The sequence below is a fragment of the Bactrocera dorsalis genome, chromosome 2 (assembly GCF_023373825.1).
Source record: "Bactrocera dorsalis isolate Fly_Bdor chromosome 2, ASM2337382v1, whole genome shotgun sequence".
In the NCBI taxonomy this organism is placed as follows: Eukaryota; Metazoa; Arthropoda; class Insecta; order Diptera; family Tephritidae; genus Bactrocera; species Bactrocera dorsalis.
The window spans coordinates 37294903-37312397 of record NC_064304.1 but is presented as its reverse complement, the minus strand read 5'-3'; the positions used below and the strand labels follow the sequence as shown (position 1 = coordinate 37312397).

Genomic DNA, 17495 nt, shown 5'->3' with positions numbered 1-17495 from the left:
CATGGAGAGCATTCTGACTGCCGATGAGACATTGGTTGATGAGTTTGACATGCAAATAAGTCAACAATCATCGGCATGGAACCCTTTTTCAGTCGTTCGAAGAAATAAAAGAAAATAAAAGTGTTTCGATGACTGGAAGAGTCATTGGCATAAGTGTTTAACTACCTGGTGAGGATTACTTTGAAGGCGGTCAAATAAATAATGATGAATAATTAAATATTCTGAATTTTATTTACAATTTTCGGGTACCTTTTTGTCACAATGTATAATTATTATAGTTTGTTTTAAATTTATTAACTTAGTACACCTGAGCATACAGTTGTATTTAACACATTTTCGATATTAACTTGACCAGATTTATCCAAGAAATTTGACAGAGATTATAAGTCAATATAAAGCCATAATTATCGGATATATTTTTCAGATCGAAACAATATAGCGTCTAACTGCTATACAAACTGATCTATCAGACTCAAGTTTTTTATGGAAAACTTTTTTATTTGACATGAAAAATGCACTTGTAAAAAGGTATTGGGTTGCCAAACAACGTCTTGCGGGATTTTTCGCTCATTGGCGCTGAATCGCGTAGTTCTAGTTTTTTTCGTCGCATCGGGTCATGCTATACCTTTTTGGAAAGCTCAATTCACGCGCTAACACGTGTCTTGATGAATGTCGTTTTCTTTTAAGGCGTCGTGAGTTATAGCGTCGCAAACACTGGAGCAAAATAAAGAGAAAAATACGGGCATATTTTTACAGTACTACTACGATAAAAGCAAAACTGGCATCTCAAGACCGCCAATAAAATTGTGCAGTTTTTTCGGACCCGATACAGTTTTCACATTTCCACGCACATCCACGATGGTTTCAAACCGTTTTTTTCGTTTATGGTGTAGAGGTGTCGAAGAAGGAAGGCCTGTCAGTCGAAAAAAAAAAAAAAAAAACTTGCGATATAAAAATCGCTGAATTGGTTGAAAGAGACCGGCATAGTAGCAGCTGTAGCATGGGTCAAGAGCTGGGCATGAGCCATCCAAAAATTCATTCAATTTCAAAAAAAAAAAAACTCAATAAAAATACCGCAAGGGGCTTTTTTAACAACCCAATATTATAGTTTCTGCGCAGAAGGAAGAGTGGATACCCTGTAAAGTATATAAATTATAAATGATCAGTATGTGACCTGAGTCGATTTAGCCATGTCCGTCTGTCTGTCTGTCTGTATATATGTATACGAACTAAGACCCTCAGTTTGAAGATACAGTTTCAAAATTTTGCAAACGTCATTTTCTCTTTAAGAAGCTACTTCATTTGTCGGAACTGTGATATCGGACCAATATAACATACAGCTGCCATACAAACTGAGCGAGCGGAATCAAGTTCTTGCATGGGAAACTTCCTCATTTGGACAAGATATATTCACGGGGGGGAAAAAAAAAAAAAAAAAAAAAAACTTTTTTTTTGGTACAGTGGGGATTTTTTTATTTTCTCAAGAAAATTATTTACTATGAAATAAATTGTTCAGATCGGCATCACTATAGCAATATAACTGCTATACAAATCGAAACGATTGGAATCAAGGGCTTATATGGAAAAAACTGTCGCATTTGACTTGGTATCATCACGAAATGTGACAATGGATTAATGCTTAAGTGTATAATATAATGAGATCTCCGAAAAAAATTATTTTCGGATTACTATAGCATATAGTTCATACAAACTGAACACACATAGTTACTAAAAGAAATGCACCTGCGAAGGGTATATTAGCGCCTCGGTGCCAGCCGAAGTTAAAACGTTTTTCTTGCTTTTAATTCATTTAGAGTTTTTTTTATTATTTGAAGCAACCTCGCTGAATTTTGAAAAATATGCTAATTTGTGTTGTTGTTACTACGTTTTTTCTAAATTAGCAATTATTCCTTTTCAGCCCTTGCAGTACAAAAAGTCACCAAAAGTCTGCTGAAAATTTTCTAATACGCATCAGACAAATTATAGCCCAAAACTAGAAGAAACCCAGTGGTTATTAGGCAACTGCATTTAAATCCGCCATTAATGGATCAAACAAAAAATATTATCATATTTTACAGCGACAAATGTGATTACTACTTATTGCTGATCTTAATCTTATAATCTCATGGTACATAGCCACAACTGAATAAGTTTATGTGCGACCAAATATAGCAACGCACCACCACACAGACGCGCCGAAACACACACACAATGCCACACATGAGAGCTTGAAAGCCTCGTAAATTGCACACATAAAAGCAAAAGAAAAAAACTACAGCCGACATAGCAATAACAATTGCAGTGCAAATAAACATATGTAAATATGTATGCATTAACATCGAGCATATGAGGCATTGAGGGACTTGTCTACCCTTGTCTAGCGCTGTCCTGAAGCGAACGCAACGGGTGGGTGCGACAAGGTCACAAAAAACACACTGCGCACATATATATAAGTACACAGTGTAAATAGCTTGTGCATATGTAAATATTTATATGTTTGTATTGCGGTTTCACTTACCACACAGTATTTCTCGCTTTTCTTCGAACATTCCTTCAAGTAGAGATGTGCATATTGATCCGAATAGTTGAGACAGGGCGTAATCGAGCCGACGCCCTCGTTATACTGGCCGCACATGTGGCACTTGAGCCCGTTAACAGTGGCAAGGCCGCACACCAATACCGTTAGCATAACGAGCATATTCTGGTAGCTCATCAAATTGCTAGCGCCCATGCTGATGTTGCGACGGCAGCGACTCAGCAACGACATATTGTCACATCCGCTGCTGTTGTCGCTTTCGTTGTTGTTGCTATTGTTGTTGTTGTTCATGTTGCTATTGTTGCGGTTGGCATTGTCGCTGGCATTGCCGCGTGCCATCAGTGGCATGCTGTCCGCATAGCTCATCATGTTCATGTTGTTGCTGCTGCCGTTCAAATCGCTTGTAAATGGTGACATTATTATTTACCGTTTAGTCGCTTTATTATTGCTGTGTCGGTATGTATTGCACTGCCTTTTCGCTGTATTTTGCTTACTTTACGAGACACTTTCGTTTGCTAGATGAAATGCGTGTGGCTTAACGGGTTTTTCGCTGATCTCGAGATTTTTGTGTTATTTTTGCTTTTTTACTGTTACACTTTTTCACTCACTTTTAATGCGACTTGCTTATTGTTGTATTTATTTTTTTCTACACTCTTAAGTAGCACTGTCGGTATAGGCGAAGAAGAAGAAGAGCACTGTCGCACTTTTCTTTTTACTGAAAATTCTTGATATCTTACAAACACATGTGTTCTTATATGTACATATAGTTGTAACAATATGTATGTATATTTGTAACTGTTCTTATACGCTTAGCTGCTCACACGTAACGTGATATCTTACTGCAAATAATCGAATTGCAAAGTGCAAATATTTGATTTGCTGCTCGGCATCGAAATGTGATTTTAATTCTTCATTTAAATGCAAGCACGCTCTCGAATGCCTCAACGAGCGGTTGAGTAGTTGATTGAATGATTGGTGGCATCAGCGTATGTGTGACGCTGGTGGCACTTTAATGGCACCGTCAGGCCATAAAATCGCTTGGAATACTATTATCGTCGTAATGAATATGCAAATCGTGTCTGGCATTGGTAATGATTCGGCAAATCCACGTATTTAAAGCATTAAATGGCTATTCAAGAAAGGAAGCGACGCTTGACGCTTTTTTGAAGAGACATTTATCAGCTTTTAATGAGTAAATGTTTCTGACAGAATACAAGCTCAATGTGATGGAGTGGATTTATTTTAAAGTGGCATGCAAAATCAAGTGAAATGTTGATTTACATTTTCATATACATTTATTTATACTATACACTCGTGGCCACGCAAACCTTACCACTATACTTTCTTCAATTTTCTTCCGACTTTTCCCTTCTTTCGGCATTTTCTTCAATTTTGTTTTTTTATGTTTTTAGTAAACATAAGTAAACGGAATAATAAAATATTAATTTCAATTCAAGTGTAAATGAAATTAAATAAAATAAATTAAAAAATATCATTTTTCATCGCATGTCAGTCATATACTCGTACATATAGTAGGATGTAAGTTGTTTCCCAAGTTGTACATATGATACACTGTACACCGTGCCGTATACGCAACATATAATTTATCAAGCACTTGTGTGAATGCTCAGTGCATTTGATGCATAACTTTAACTCTGTATATCTTTTAGAAGCATATTTCCATTAAAACCTAAATAGGTCATTTTTGTAGAACGCTAAAACTTATATTAGAACATTTTCTTTACAAAGTTTTAGAAAAACTTGATGGAGATAAAAAGTTTCAAGGCAAAAGATCAAAAAATCTAGTGGAAAAGTTAAATGATTTAACTACAGTTTGGATTGAATTTAAAGTGCTTGTTATACAACATATGATTTTTTTGGAGCAAAAACTGCAAATGCGGGTTTTTTCCACTGAAAAAAAATTAACAACGAGTTTTCTTTTTTTTCTTTCCAATTAAATTATGACTGTACAAACGTTGAAAATGTTGCAGTATTGTGTGCGTAGTCTGTTTTATCACGAACACAAGTATTAGAGTGGCACAAACATTCAGTGAAGGTCACATAGTCATCGAAAATTTGTCACTTCCTCTATTAATGACGATAACATCGAAAAATTTTAAGAAATACTTCTTGAAAGCCGCCGTATTGGCATCAGAGAGATAGCAGAGGATGTCGACATATTTTATGTATCGACTCTGCACGTATTGGATAATGTTTTGGATATGAAGCGTCTCAAAGCTAGACTCGTAAAAAAGTACCTGAATCTTTTGAAAAAGCGATATGGAGTAGAGGCTGAGTCCGTTGACAAGGTAGCTTAGAACATTATATTTATCAAACGCCCGTTACTGGTCGCAAGAAAGGAGATTTATGAATTTGTCGTAAAAATTGTCCAATCATCAAACGTTTGGCGCTCCAAATATAAGCAGAATTATCATATACTCGTAAGCGGAAATACACAAAAAATCACTGAAGGCACTGAAGACCGTAACAATAACGACTGAACAGAAATATATGTTAACAAGTGTATGAAAAACTTAATTAAGGGCTGGCAAGTTTTTAAAGGCTCGGAAGCCTACGTTAAAGGCGATAATACAGATTTGTGTAAAAAAAACAAATGCAAATGTTCTTCTGTTTTTCAAAGTATAAAAGTTCGGGTGCAACCGATATAGATTCATTTCGCACAACCGGTAAGGGTTTTTATAGGATTTATCTAGAGCGATTGTGGTTATTTTGGGTTGAACAGTTTCCACTTTTTCAAAATTTTTAGCCCACAGGTTATCATACGAGCTCTATAAAGACCCCAATTAATTTTATAGTTAGTCGATCAGTAGGCAAGCAAAGGTACTCTTTATAGTTTATCAACGAAATTAAGACAGCAAAATAAAATATAGGACCCGTCAAAGACCTATGTACTTTGGAGTGCTGCGAATGACGTGCAAACAAAAAGGAAACCAGTACAATCATGGCATGTTACAAGACTCAGAGTTTTTATCTCCTTAGGCTGGAAAACAAATTCACCAAAATCTGTGCTCACTCTGAGATTAATGAAAACTTAGAGAGTGTAATATATACATTAGGGTGGTCCGAAATATACAAATGTTTGCTTTACCGCTTCGTACGCTGAAAAACTAAACAAAACTCCTTTAAAACCCAAAAACGAAATATTTTTTTAAGTAGTTGAAAGCGAGATGCAAATATTGCTCTCTGAGAAATAGAAAAAAATAGAAAATCTTTAGGAGAAACTTTCCGTTACAATTAGGAGCTCATACTTGGAGAGCCTTTCTTAGAGGTGTCTATCAGCCATTTTTTCAGAGTACCAAGCGAAAAAAACACTCTTTTTTTTTGATCCAACCTAATATGTATACATTTATCCATATTACATTTCGTTCAAGGTGGAATTTGTTTTAAAGTGCCAGTGCCTCAAATTCATGAAAATTAATCTTTTTATATGGAAAGCAAAACAAAATATTAATCTGGACATGCCTTTCCAGCATTGACGCTTTTTATTTAGCCTCTTTTGGGTTGATTAGGATTCCTTGCTCAAAACTGAAACAATGTTTGCGAGCTATTCAACAACGACAAATTATAATAGAGCTAGGTAAGGCAACTTTTCTTATTAAGTGTTAGAATTCAGGCAATATTTTGAGCAGAACAAAATTTTAAGTCTCTTAAGGTCCTTAAATAGCTTTTCTAAGAACTTTAAACTTAAAAAATACTAATAAAAAATTACTAAACATTATTCCAAATATAATATGTAACACATATGTAATATGGAAATGATGTAAGCCAAAGGTATTGTGTCTAATACACACACGCAAAGCTTGTTTGAAGCCCTGCATACAACACATGTGTGATGCCCTTTCAGTATAAAATTGGTTGCAACTTTTGCCCACAGTTGAATATATTATGATTTCAAAAGTTTCCATTAGTTTACCGAGAGTGAACATGTGCTAAGTTAAGTATGTCTCACAATTATTCGGAACATGTTTTCTGTCATTACAACAACAACAAACACTTGTATGTTTACATTCTCAAATGGGAATCATCACAATAATGCAAGAAGAAGCTCGGCCAAACATTTATCCTAGTTAGAGGCTATTTTAAAATTTTGATTACATGATGATATTTGTAGTATTGTACAAATATACAATTTTGGGTATATTATTTTAAAATCATTCGGAGCTGGTTCTGCAGTGGCTTTGGCTCAATTTTACATTTTGCTCTTTGCTATTGATGCAAGTGCCTCGAGCAGGATAATATTGGCAATGAATTGTATAGTATTTTGATAAGAATTATTTATGCACAGGATACCCATATACAGCCATATATGTATATTTTAAATGAATAGAAGTGTATAGCAAAATATACATGTATGCAGTCTGAGTACTTTTGCGAGGCACATAAATATAATATAGTTAAGTGGAACGTTATAACGTTTGCGGGTTTTGAAGAGGAAGAAAATTACTAAATATTACTACCGTTCAATCAACCTCTAACGTATTATTATTTTCCAGGTCTGAAAGATATTAGATGCTATAATATGAAGTTTAGTTAAAGAAATTTTATATTTTGTGTGACGAAAATTTTTCAAAAATATATTTTTTCCCGTTGAAAGCCAGTTGAAGCCATGATCATAAATAATATAAGCTTAAGATTTTGAACAATTATACAAATTACAATTTTATTAATTTTTTTTTTTGAAAAAAATCTTTGAATTCTTGAATATACTCAGCCATCACGGCTATAAAGGTGGGGCACAAATCAGCCCTATATTTTGTATGGGGCTAAAATGCAGCTATTCGTATATAATTAAGTTATAACAAGGCTAAAGTACAGCTATTAGTATATAATCAAGCTATAATGTAACTATAGTTTAAGAAAATATTATTTTTTATGTTAAGAGAAGCTAAACATTAGCCGTAGCAATTAGTCTATCTTGTCTTTATAACACTATCCCTTTCCACTACAACTATAGAGAAAACTTTGAGAATCAATGATGTATTCTATGAATCTCAGCTGCGGTGTCAAGCATCTAACTTACGACCTCTACTCTACATCGTTAACACAAAAGGTTCAAACCTTTTGCTACGAGTCCAGCATTGACAGGCTTCGTACCCAAAATGTTAACCAAAATGTGTAGTGTCCAACCATAAGATATGTTGAGATCTTCTGCTAACATTCTAATGCCAACGAGAAGATTTCCAGGAACTGTTTTTTTTTTTTACTTTTTGGATGTTGTCGTCATTAATGTATGAGCCACTTGCATGAGGCACAGACCTTCGCTGATTTCACTACTCAACAAAACTGGATGACAAATTTGCGACTGATGTGCTTAGAGGTCTGTGGGGTATTTGAAGTGCCCTAATTCTGAATTTGAGCTCAAAAATTTCCCCTCACTTGCATTTTTTTTTGTCATTTTAGTAAATGGTGGTAGTTTGACCCCTACAACAATTGACTACAACACATAAAATCCAAACTGCTTGGAAATTTTGACTACCCATATTTAGCAAAAAATAGCCTCTAACATCATAGTCGTTCACAAGACAGTCAGTTCTATAAAACCAGAACGAACCCTTAAACTTTTCGTAAATAGAGGCCGGAATTATGGCCGACAACTATTTGTTTTTGCACGACGATAATGAATTGTCGCATGTTGCATGGATTCTTCATGAGTTTTTCGTCAAATTTTCTACCAATATCATGCCGCAACAATCGCATTCGACTGAAGTGGCTCCGTGTGACTTCTAGCAATTCAGACAACTCAAACGAACGCTCCGAAGGAAACATTTTGAGTCAATTGAAGACATTGAACTTGAATCGCTACCTGTATTGAAGGCTATTTCGGAAAATTAGCAACCTTCGCACAAGTGTATTGAGGCCAAGAGGGATTACTTTGAAGGGACGGCAAATATTTTGAAGAATAAATTAATAATTCTAAAATTATGAGCAAAGTCTTACTTTTTTTGCTTATAATAGTATATCCATTCAGAAACGATGAAAATGCTTTATAGCAGAAAATTAAGAGAAAATATCTGTTAATTTTTCTTATATATTTCTCAGAAAATGCTAATTTCTTAATAAAATCAGAGCATGCGGCACAGCAAGCAAACAGGCTGTTTTGCTAATCAATTTCAAACTCGAAATTTTCAATTTTTCTGAGAACTTTGTGTAAACTGAATATATCTTAGTAAACATTAAAATTCCCATTAGTGCTTTCTTTTAACCCCAATAACCTGTAGGTAAGCACATTTATGTACAAGTACACAATGAAACATAGCGATGCCAAAAGCAAAGTTCATCATACGCCTAGTTGAACCTCAAATTTAATTAAACGACAAATTAAACAAAGTGTGATTTTAATTGTTTCAAAGTCTCGCGATAAGTGCAGCAAGTGCTTTACACTTCACGCATCCTTACTTGCGGCCGAAGTTGAACCGCGCACTGTCAAACCAAAAACAAAAAACATCAAAGAAAAAGCCGCAAAAGTCAATAAATGGCAAAGATGCCTTGCCACTGAATTTAAGGTCGCAGCCAATGTACAATAAAAACAACAGACAAACAGTTAAGTAAACGCGAAGTTCAAAAGATTGCTGAGTGGCGCGAATTGCAAATCATACACATACACCAACAAACACATGCAACTGTATGTGTGTCAGTGGAAATAGTTTAACGGCACACAATTCGGCATGCAAATGCCAGGCGTTCACAGTTATTTAGTGTATGTTGATGTTACTACTGCAATTGCTGTTGTTGTTGCTAGCGTTGTTGTTGTAGTGCAGTCACCCTAGCTGCTGTCGATGCAACATGCCGCCGCGTTTACAGCACTGCACGTAATTAAATAGCGACGGCACCAGCAATTTCATCTCTGAGCACTGTACCAGAGTAGTAGTTGTTTTTGTTTTTCTGGTGGCAGTTGCAAGGCTTTGCAAAACAATTATTTGTCAATGTAATTATTTATGTAACACACTTAGCACACACACACACACACGCACACGCTCGTACATATGGATGAGGAGCAGAATAAACACCACACAACTTGCATTGAGCTGAGCTAAAAAAGTAATAAAAACAATCACAGACATGTGTTGCAATGCCATGTGGCAATTATTGCGAAATAATATTTGCTTGTGGTTTGGCATTCGCTTGAGCTGCGCTCAAAGTCAGCCACTAATTAAGTGCAATGAAATTGTGTCACTGAAATACGGATTTGAAAGCATTTACTGTTTTCTATTATCTGTTTGGTATGCTTTTTCTTCGCGTTTCATAATTTCACATTTAAGTTAATATTTTGTTTATCGCACAAAAATATTTTGTTTTAATACAAATGATTTTTTAAAAAATTTTAAATATTTTTTTCCGAATTTTCATGCTCAATTCACTTTCGAATCGCCATGGGAAAGGAATCTTTACCAAAATCACACACAAATTTACTTAAATATTTTGCACTGTTAATATTTTATGTAAGGTTATTCAAATCTCTAACGCACTCTTCGGCATTTGTGTGCATATTTCAGCAATTCTTGCGCTTTCACCTCGTTCTTCCGCTTCTTCTTGCCACAATAACACTTCCACACACACTTTACCTCACTATTCTTCATGCACACTTTGTTGTATTTTTTGTTATTTTTATTTTTTTTTTAACTGCTACTTATACACCGTATGGTCGCTTATCCGCTACGTACAACCGCTCGCGTCGAGATCGTGAACGTTAGTGATTTGTGTTGTGCAGCTGCATGGACCACGAGGTGTCCAATCAAAACACAAAACGACGAAGAAAGCACGTGCAATGACGGAGATAGCACAGCGACTGCATGATGCCATGATGGGTGGTTTTCAAACAGTTTAAGTGCCAGTGTAGTGCATTATAACAGTTTCGTTTGGTTTCGTTTGCTTGGATTTATCGGTGTGTTAGTGCTTTATGAACGGTTGTATTCGTGTGTGGCTGTATATACATAATATATGTGAAGGAGCTATATATTTGATTGCTGAACTTCAGACAACAATTTCAAAATTGTAACATACCTTTAGGCGCTTTTATTTTTGTAATTCCAAAATTCAAAAACGCTTTCAGAAGTGTAGCATAACTTTAGGCGCTTTTAGTATTGTAATTTCAAAATTCAAAAACGTTTTCAGAAGTATAGCATACTTTTAGGCACATTTAGTTTTGTAATTTCAAGATTTTTGCGGAGTTTCACCTTTAATGTGAGCTTAAGTTGATTTATTTATATAAAGTTCAGTTAAAATTAATCCTTAATTTATGCATTAAATTTATAATTTTACTAGCTGACCCCGCAGCCGTTGTTCTGCGTGAAATTATATAGTTTGAAATGAAAAGAAAGTTAAATTTATCATTTCATTTTTTTTTTCAATGTAACGCAGCTTTATAAACAACATTTTTCGGTTTCTGTTCCGGTGTACAGAAAAAGTGGTTTTCCAACTCGTGAGCACGCTACGGCCGCGTGAAAAACATAGCATTTCCAAATTTATGCCTCACACTATGCGACTATATTTGGGTCCTGGTGATTGTCATCTCAAATTCAATTTTCACTGGAAACGGAATACGTTTGAACTGAAATGGCAAATCGTTAGAACTCAAAGGAATTCATAGAATCAAGCATTCTGTCCCCTTGTATTCCATAGCTGCGTCACAATCTGTCGGGTTCCATTACACAGTTTCGGCGCATGAAGATTGGGAAACATAATAACGACAGATCCAACTTTGAGACGCAAATAATGCGGTGGCATACCAAGCCTCTCCAAAGAACTTAGGAATACCACTGGATAATTCACGGCGTCGTCTTCATAGTCAAGACGATCGATCGATTTGTATCAGCGCAAGTCTCTCGGAATTTGACTTTGAATCTTCCAGTTGAAGTCAACAACATCGGAATTTTTGGCAGCTAACATTAAACGTGCACTTAAGAATCGTAATTACGATAATTTGGCCAATGTCCGAACATTTGTGATGAGTTCATCTTTCGTGGATTGTGTAAATTCGTCCTAATGCATTAGTTGATAAGATACCTGGATGTCAATCCACTGGTTGGCCTTGCTTTCTGCCTAACTATTCCTTCGACGATGCATTCCCTGTATAATATCAAGGTATTTTCGAATAGAGCAATGTTCTCGCAAACGAATCACTGACGGAAATTGAGAAAAAACTCGTCAATGTTAATTTTGTTGCTGGCGATATTTCCACTGGCTGAACTGTATTCTCTGGGTTGAAATACACTCTTCATTCTCAAATTAACTGCTAGATGTACAACAGTCGGAAAACGTTCATGAATTGCAAAAGTAAATACAAAGCGCTTTAGTGCAGTTCACGTATCGACCGCATCGTTCAAGACCAATAATATATAAGATTTAGAAAAATTTAAATAATCCGATTTTGTTGAGTTAAACATCGTTCTGTTCGACAACTTATCACCATTTTTAAAATTATTTCATAATGCCACTTTCATGGAAATCCACTTCCTTTTTGGCAAAAAACTGGGAAAGTTGACTTTCACAAACTTTCAGGAGGCGAATTTTTCACCAGCAAAATCACTCGCCAATGACAGCAGCAGGTAGTAAGTACCAGATCCGGACCGTATGTTCGGTACATTAGAACCCCAATCCAAGTTACCAGAGCTTTTGTCGACTTCTTATAAATATATATAACTAAGGAAACAAAATTTATTTCCTCTTGGCCAAAGGTAATGATTTCTTGGGGGTTACATCCTACAGACAGTCCAATTATTGACAGTAAGGATTGGAATTAAGAGTTTGACCATAGAGCAACAGCTCACAGTAAATTATTACCCGCCAATCCCACTTAACGCCTAGCAAACCTTTCCTGAGTTTCAATCCTGGCTTGACCAACATTAGCGCCGGTTCAGCGCGCGGAAGTGGTCCACTTTTCACCACCAGCATTCATATGCTTCAAAGTGTAAGAATTTTGTTGCGATTCTTCTTCTTATTCTATACTGACGTAGACAAGCCTTACGCGGTTGTAGCCGAGTTAACAATAGCGCGCAAGTCGTTTCTTCTTTTCGCCAGGTCCTTCTTCACCAGATCTCTCTAACGGAGTGGAGGTCTTTCTCTTCCTCTGCTTCCACAGGCGAGTACTGATTGAAAACCTGCAAAGTTGGAGTGTTCTCTTCCATCCGGACAACTTGATCTAGCTAGCTCAGCCGCTGTCTCTTTATTCGCTGAACTATGTCCATGTCGCCGTACATCTCGTACAGCTCATCGTTGCATCGACTGTGGTACTCGCCGTTGCCAATGAGCAAAGCATCATAAATCTTCCGCAAAACTTTTCTCTCGAAAACTCCTCTGGCCGACTCATCAGATGATAACAATGACGTGTGAGCCACTCCGCAAGTGCGACGACTATTTCTTTGATGACAGGAGATATTTCGTCTTGCCCTTGTTTTCTACCGATTTGCTCTGCTTCTTTGTCCAATCTGGAAAAACCTAAACTAATGACGCGGTTTTGAGGCCAATATCATCGGCGTATGACAGCAACTGTACACTCTTCTAGAAGAGTTTACCTTCTCTATTTGGCTCTGCAGCTGATATTATTTTCTCCAGCATTATATTAAAAAAGTTACACACAATATGGAGTTTGTTGTCTGAAACCTCTTTCGGTATCGAACGGTTCGGAGAGGTCCTTCCCTATCCTGACGAAGCTTTTGATGTTGCTTAACAACAAATTATTAGCTTTGCGGGGATACCAAGTTCAGACATAGCGGCATAAAGCCAGTCCTTTTCGTGCCATCGAAGACCACTTTAAAACCATCGAAGAGGTGGTGTGTGTCGATCTTCCTTTCACGGATCTTTTCCAAGATTTGGATCATGGTGAAAATCTGATCGAAGAGATTTTCAAGCCTAAAGCCACACTGAGAAGGTCAAATCTGTCTTTCATCTGATGCTGTTGTTTCCTTTTAATTGAGAGTGGTTTCTAAATAGCGGGTTCGAAACCCTGTCCACAACCTCGCTGAGCGAGTAGTATAAAGCTGTATACACATTTACAAAGCGAACCGCTTGTTTCAAGACCTACGATACTGCTAGCAGATACAACTCTAGAGAACAGACGCTGAAATTAGACTTCCGAATATGTCGGAGTTGCTCCGCTGAAGCTTCCTCTCTTTTAGCCGTAACTCCAGGCACCACACGGGTTGACTACCGCATCTTACACAAAGGTTATTTACGTTTTCAGGGTGAGCGGCGAGAACGCAAGAGTAGGAATTAGGTATAGTCCTACAACTGTAACTGCTTACTCAGAAGCATACTATACCTATATCCGTTATTCCAGTCTATGAAGAATCTTTGCCTTAACCCATTGGGATATCATACACCGAGCTTATTTTTGTAATTCTTTTAACTCGGAAGTGGAAACAGTTCCATTTAGACAAAGAGCGATACCATAAATATCTACAATAATTCACCGATATAGTACAATGAGGTCTAATTTTCTTCTAAGTTTTTATTTATTTAGACTCATTAATTCATGTTCTCCTCAATCCAACTAATATAATGCGAAACTTTCGTATACACACCGGGATATGGATAAACGGTACACGGTTTGATGCTCCACGATACTATGCCCAATTGTATAGAACCGTTATAAAGCAAAGGACCACCTGAGTCACCATTGCACTGACCCTTGCCGCCTTCATCGACGCCACCACAAAGATGATCTGTGGTCGTGCGTCCATTATGGCGTTCGGTACACTCATCATCCGAGAAGATTTTCAAATCGACCTCTTGCACAACCGTTTGAACTGGACCACCAGTCTAAAGCATAATATAAATTAAATAAAATAATAATAAATAAAATTAAAAAAATATTTACCTCATTGCGTCCCCAACCAGCGAGCACGCCTGGTGCGCCGGCCGGCACTTGTGGTATTTCAAAGTATGGTTCCGGTAGAGTGACCGGCGCAATGGTTTTATAGTTGTACACCAACTGACCGAACAACTCCAACAAGGCAATGTCATTGGCGTACGCGTCTGCGGGTCTGTAATCCTCATGTACAATGATGCGTTTCACCTTCGCCACATTGCTGCTTGCGGCGGCGATTTCCGTCGAGGCGTACTGAATGCTGATCCTGCTGGCCGTTGCACTAACAACACAATGCGCTGCAGTGAGGATCCAACGTGGCGCTATTATGCTGGCGCCGCATGAGTGCGAACCGGTCGAACCGCGCAGTGATACCTTTACAAAAAAGTTATATTTAAGTAGTTAATTTTAATTTTTTTTTTAATTTGAGTTTAACGCACCAAAAATGGGAATTTCGTGATTTCCGAATCAGTTCCATTGACAACACGTCCTTCGGGGTAGCAGGACACCACGCCTAATAGTGCTGCAAAAACCACAATATATCCAGTCCACATTTTGCTTTATAATATGCTCAGCACTTTCATCGAACTAAGTCGAAACACAGACTGATTTAATAGCCAGTTTACGGTGTCTTATTACCTTTGTTCTTAAGCTTAATCTAATCGTCTAAATACGAAGGGTTTTATTTTTATGATTGCCTGGTTTTTTATAGATAAGTTGGCTTTTCCTGATTTGCGTGCACAGTAGCGGGTAATATAGTTTTATTGCTTTCACTGATTAAATATTTTAATTACAACCGTAAACGACAATTATTCAATGCAATTATCCGATTAATAGGGGCGATCGAACCTTCAAAATATATAACATACCCAAAACTATGCGATATTTATTATAATTGTTTGAAGAATCTTTCAGAACGTAAAGCTGAGCACATAGTCAAGCATGACAAACGAAGAGTTTATCACTCGGGTTCATTCTGACTTTTTTACGAGTACTCTCACTATTTGCTGAGGAAAAATTAGTATAGAAGACGAAAAGAATAGGAAATATTCTAATCATTATTTTTGAAAAGCAACTGGTAGAAACTCTGCAAACAAACATAATTTCCTTCTTCTTTATTGGCGTAAAAACCGCAGCCGTTACACGCCATTTGGAGATTCCAAGTGTAGTCAGGTCCTTCTCCACCGGCTTTCCAACGAAGTGAGGGTCTTCCTCGGCTTTCTCCGACGGGTTCTGTATCGCATATTCTCAGAGCTTGAATAATTTCAACCAAAAACAACCCTTATTACCACTTTCCCACCAGCCTCACTCTAACTGTGTTGGACATGTTGTAACTTCTCAAATATTCATTAAGAGAGAAATGTACAATATATACAAAGACAGTCTGATAAATACTTAACCTAAAAATTACCCTAAAAAATTACCTTGTAAAATAAGCCTGCGTGGCGGCGACTCAAATAATGACCCTATGAATTGCAGGAAACGTTGGTAACCCTCTTTCTGTCCGATAGGACAGCCTTTGAGTTGTATGAAGCAGCGTCACTATTTAAATTTCACTATTTGGGCTATTCCTTGAAATCTCCTACCTCTTCTCCAGCTTCTGGTGTTGGTGCTGCTGCCGAAAAAAAGGTGGAGGCCAAAAAGTGGGAGTCGACGCCAGAAGAAAACGAAGATACGGGATTCGGTCGTTTCGACTAAACAGCTCAGTACTAAAGTTATGCTCAGTGAGTCTACTGCACGATAGTAAACTTTTCTCGCTATAAGAGCGTCATCTGGCGGCGAGGTAAAATAATGGATTTTTCAATAGGGACGTTATGAAAGCAGACCTATAGGGACAGCAAACAACGCCATATTTTTTCATGCTCTTTTTACATTTCTCTTTAGTAAGGCTTACCATTTCATCATGGAAAGATATATGATCCAACAGTAAGTGGTCAAAATAATAAAAATTTTCTACCCGAATTCGGAGCCAGTGGCCTCAACTTTAAGAGAGCTACGTCCAATTTATGGTCTCATAATCGTCCTGCCAGATTAACAATTGAGCGTCTAGTGGAAAAATCTACAGACACAGCACAAAGTTTTCAGTTGACCGTGAAACAAAGAAGTGTCCGTAGTGTCGAGAATATTTCTGCCGCTAGCGCATCAATTGAGGAAGACCCAAATCAGTCTTTCACACGTCGTTCTCAAGCATTGGGCATCTCTGTAACGTCGTTGTGGCGAATTTTGCATAAGGATCTTGATCTACAAGATCAAATTGACGCAAGAACTGAAGACACTTGACCACCAGAATCGTCGTATGTTCGTGATTTGGGCTGAGCAACAACTTGAAAATGATCTGGATTTTCATGGATGAATCATCTTCAGCGGTGAGGCTCATTTCTGGCTGAATGGCTTCGTGGATAAGCAAAAAATGCTTTACTTGTCAAGCAGCAATCCACACGTACTTCCGGAGTCACCATTGCATCCCGAAAAGGTTACTATTAGGTATGGTTTATGGGCCTGCGTACTTCTTCCGTGATTAACAAGACTGGCACGTTACTGTGAATGAGAATCGCTATCGTTCAATGATAACCAAATATTTTTAGATCAAGTTGAATGTTATGGACTTGGCCGTTATGTGGTACCAACAGGTCGGCGCCACAAGCCACACAACGAATGTCAGAATCGATTTATTGAAAATCAAGTTTGGTGAACGTGTTATCTCACAAAGTGAAACAGTCTATTGGCTGCATCGGCCGTGCGATTTGACGCCGTTAGACAATTTCCTGTGGGGCTGTGTCAAGTCTATGATCTATGCCAACAAGCCAGCGACGAGTGGTAAACTTTGTACGAATATGGAACGTGAAATTGCAGCAGTATCGCCTCGGATTATGCTTGAAAACAGTCGCCTGGACTTTTGCAAGGTTGCCCGTGGTGGCCATGCAAAAGAAATCGAGTTCCATACATAATGGCATCGCATGTACTTTAATAGGAATAATAATACTTTTGTTGCGCTCTTGTTGGAAAACCCATTATATACATATCTGCAATTCAATGATTAGTAAAATGAACACGTTCTCCGATTAGCTTTGTTCATTTGTAGAACTGTAAGTGTATATTTGTATATTTCAGTAATAAATCAATTAAACCTAAATT

The 17495-nt window shown here is 37.2% G+C and overlaps 2 protein-coding genes across 4 annotated transcripts in view; both read right to left on the bottom strand.

The window, feature by feature from the left end:
• The window catches only part of LOC105226431 (TNF receptor-associated factor family protein DDB_G0272348), a 115458-nt gene extending 105182 nt beyond the window's left edge, over positions 1-10276 (bottom strand). The window contains exons 1-2 of one of the 3 annotated variants that reach the window (XM_049450547.1): positions 10120-10276; positions 2519-3415 (exon numbers count right to left, since the gene is read on the bottom strand). In XM_049450547.1, the coding sequence (XP_049306504.1) occupies positions 2519-2953 (435 nt within the window). In that variant the 5' untranslated portion in view covers positions 2954-3415; positions 10120-10276. Of the gene's footprint in view, positions 1-2518; positions 3416-10068; positions 10091-10119 lie in introns of those variants that run through there. The other 2 variants (XM_049450548.1, XM_049450549.1) reach the window with 2 other exon arrangements.
• Positions 10277-13985: 3709 nt separating this feature from the next.
• Positions 13986-14975, bottom strand: LOC105226412 (chymotrypsin-2). The gene is made up of 3 exons (XM_011205273.4): positions 14801-14975; positions 14373-14735; positions 13986-14314 (listed from the first exon to the last, which is right to left on the bottom strand). Exons 1-3 carry the CDS (start codon positions 14912-14914, stop codon positions 14021-14023), a joined length of 771 nt encoding a protein of 256 aa, XP_011203575.2. The 5' UTR covers positions 14915-14975; the 3' UTR covers positions 13986-14020.
• Between the last annotated feature and the right edge of the window lie 2520 nt (positions 14976-17495).

Coding starts and splice junctions, on each gene's coding strand:
- LOC105226412 (XM_011205273.4), bottom strand. CDS start 14,914: ATGTGGACTGGATATATTGTGGTTTTTGCAGCACTATTAGGCGTGGTG. Junction 14,736..14,800: donor TCACGAAATTCCCATTTTTG/GTGCGTTAAACT, acceptor TTTTTTGTAAAG/GTATCACTGCGCGGTTCGAC. Junction 14,315..14,372: donor CTGGTTGGGGACGCAATGAG/GTAAATATTTTT, acceptor ATTATGCTTTAG/ACTGGTGGTCCAGTTCAAAC.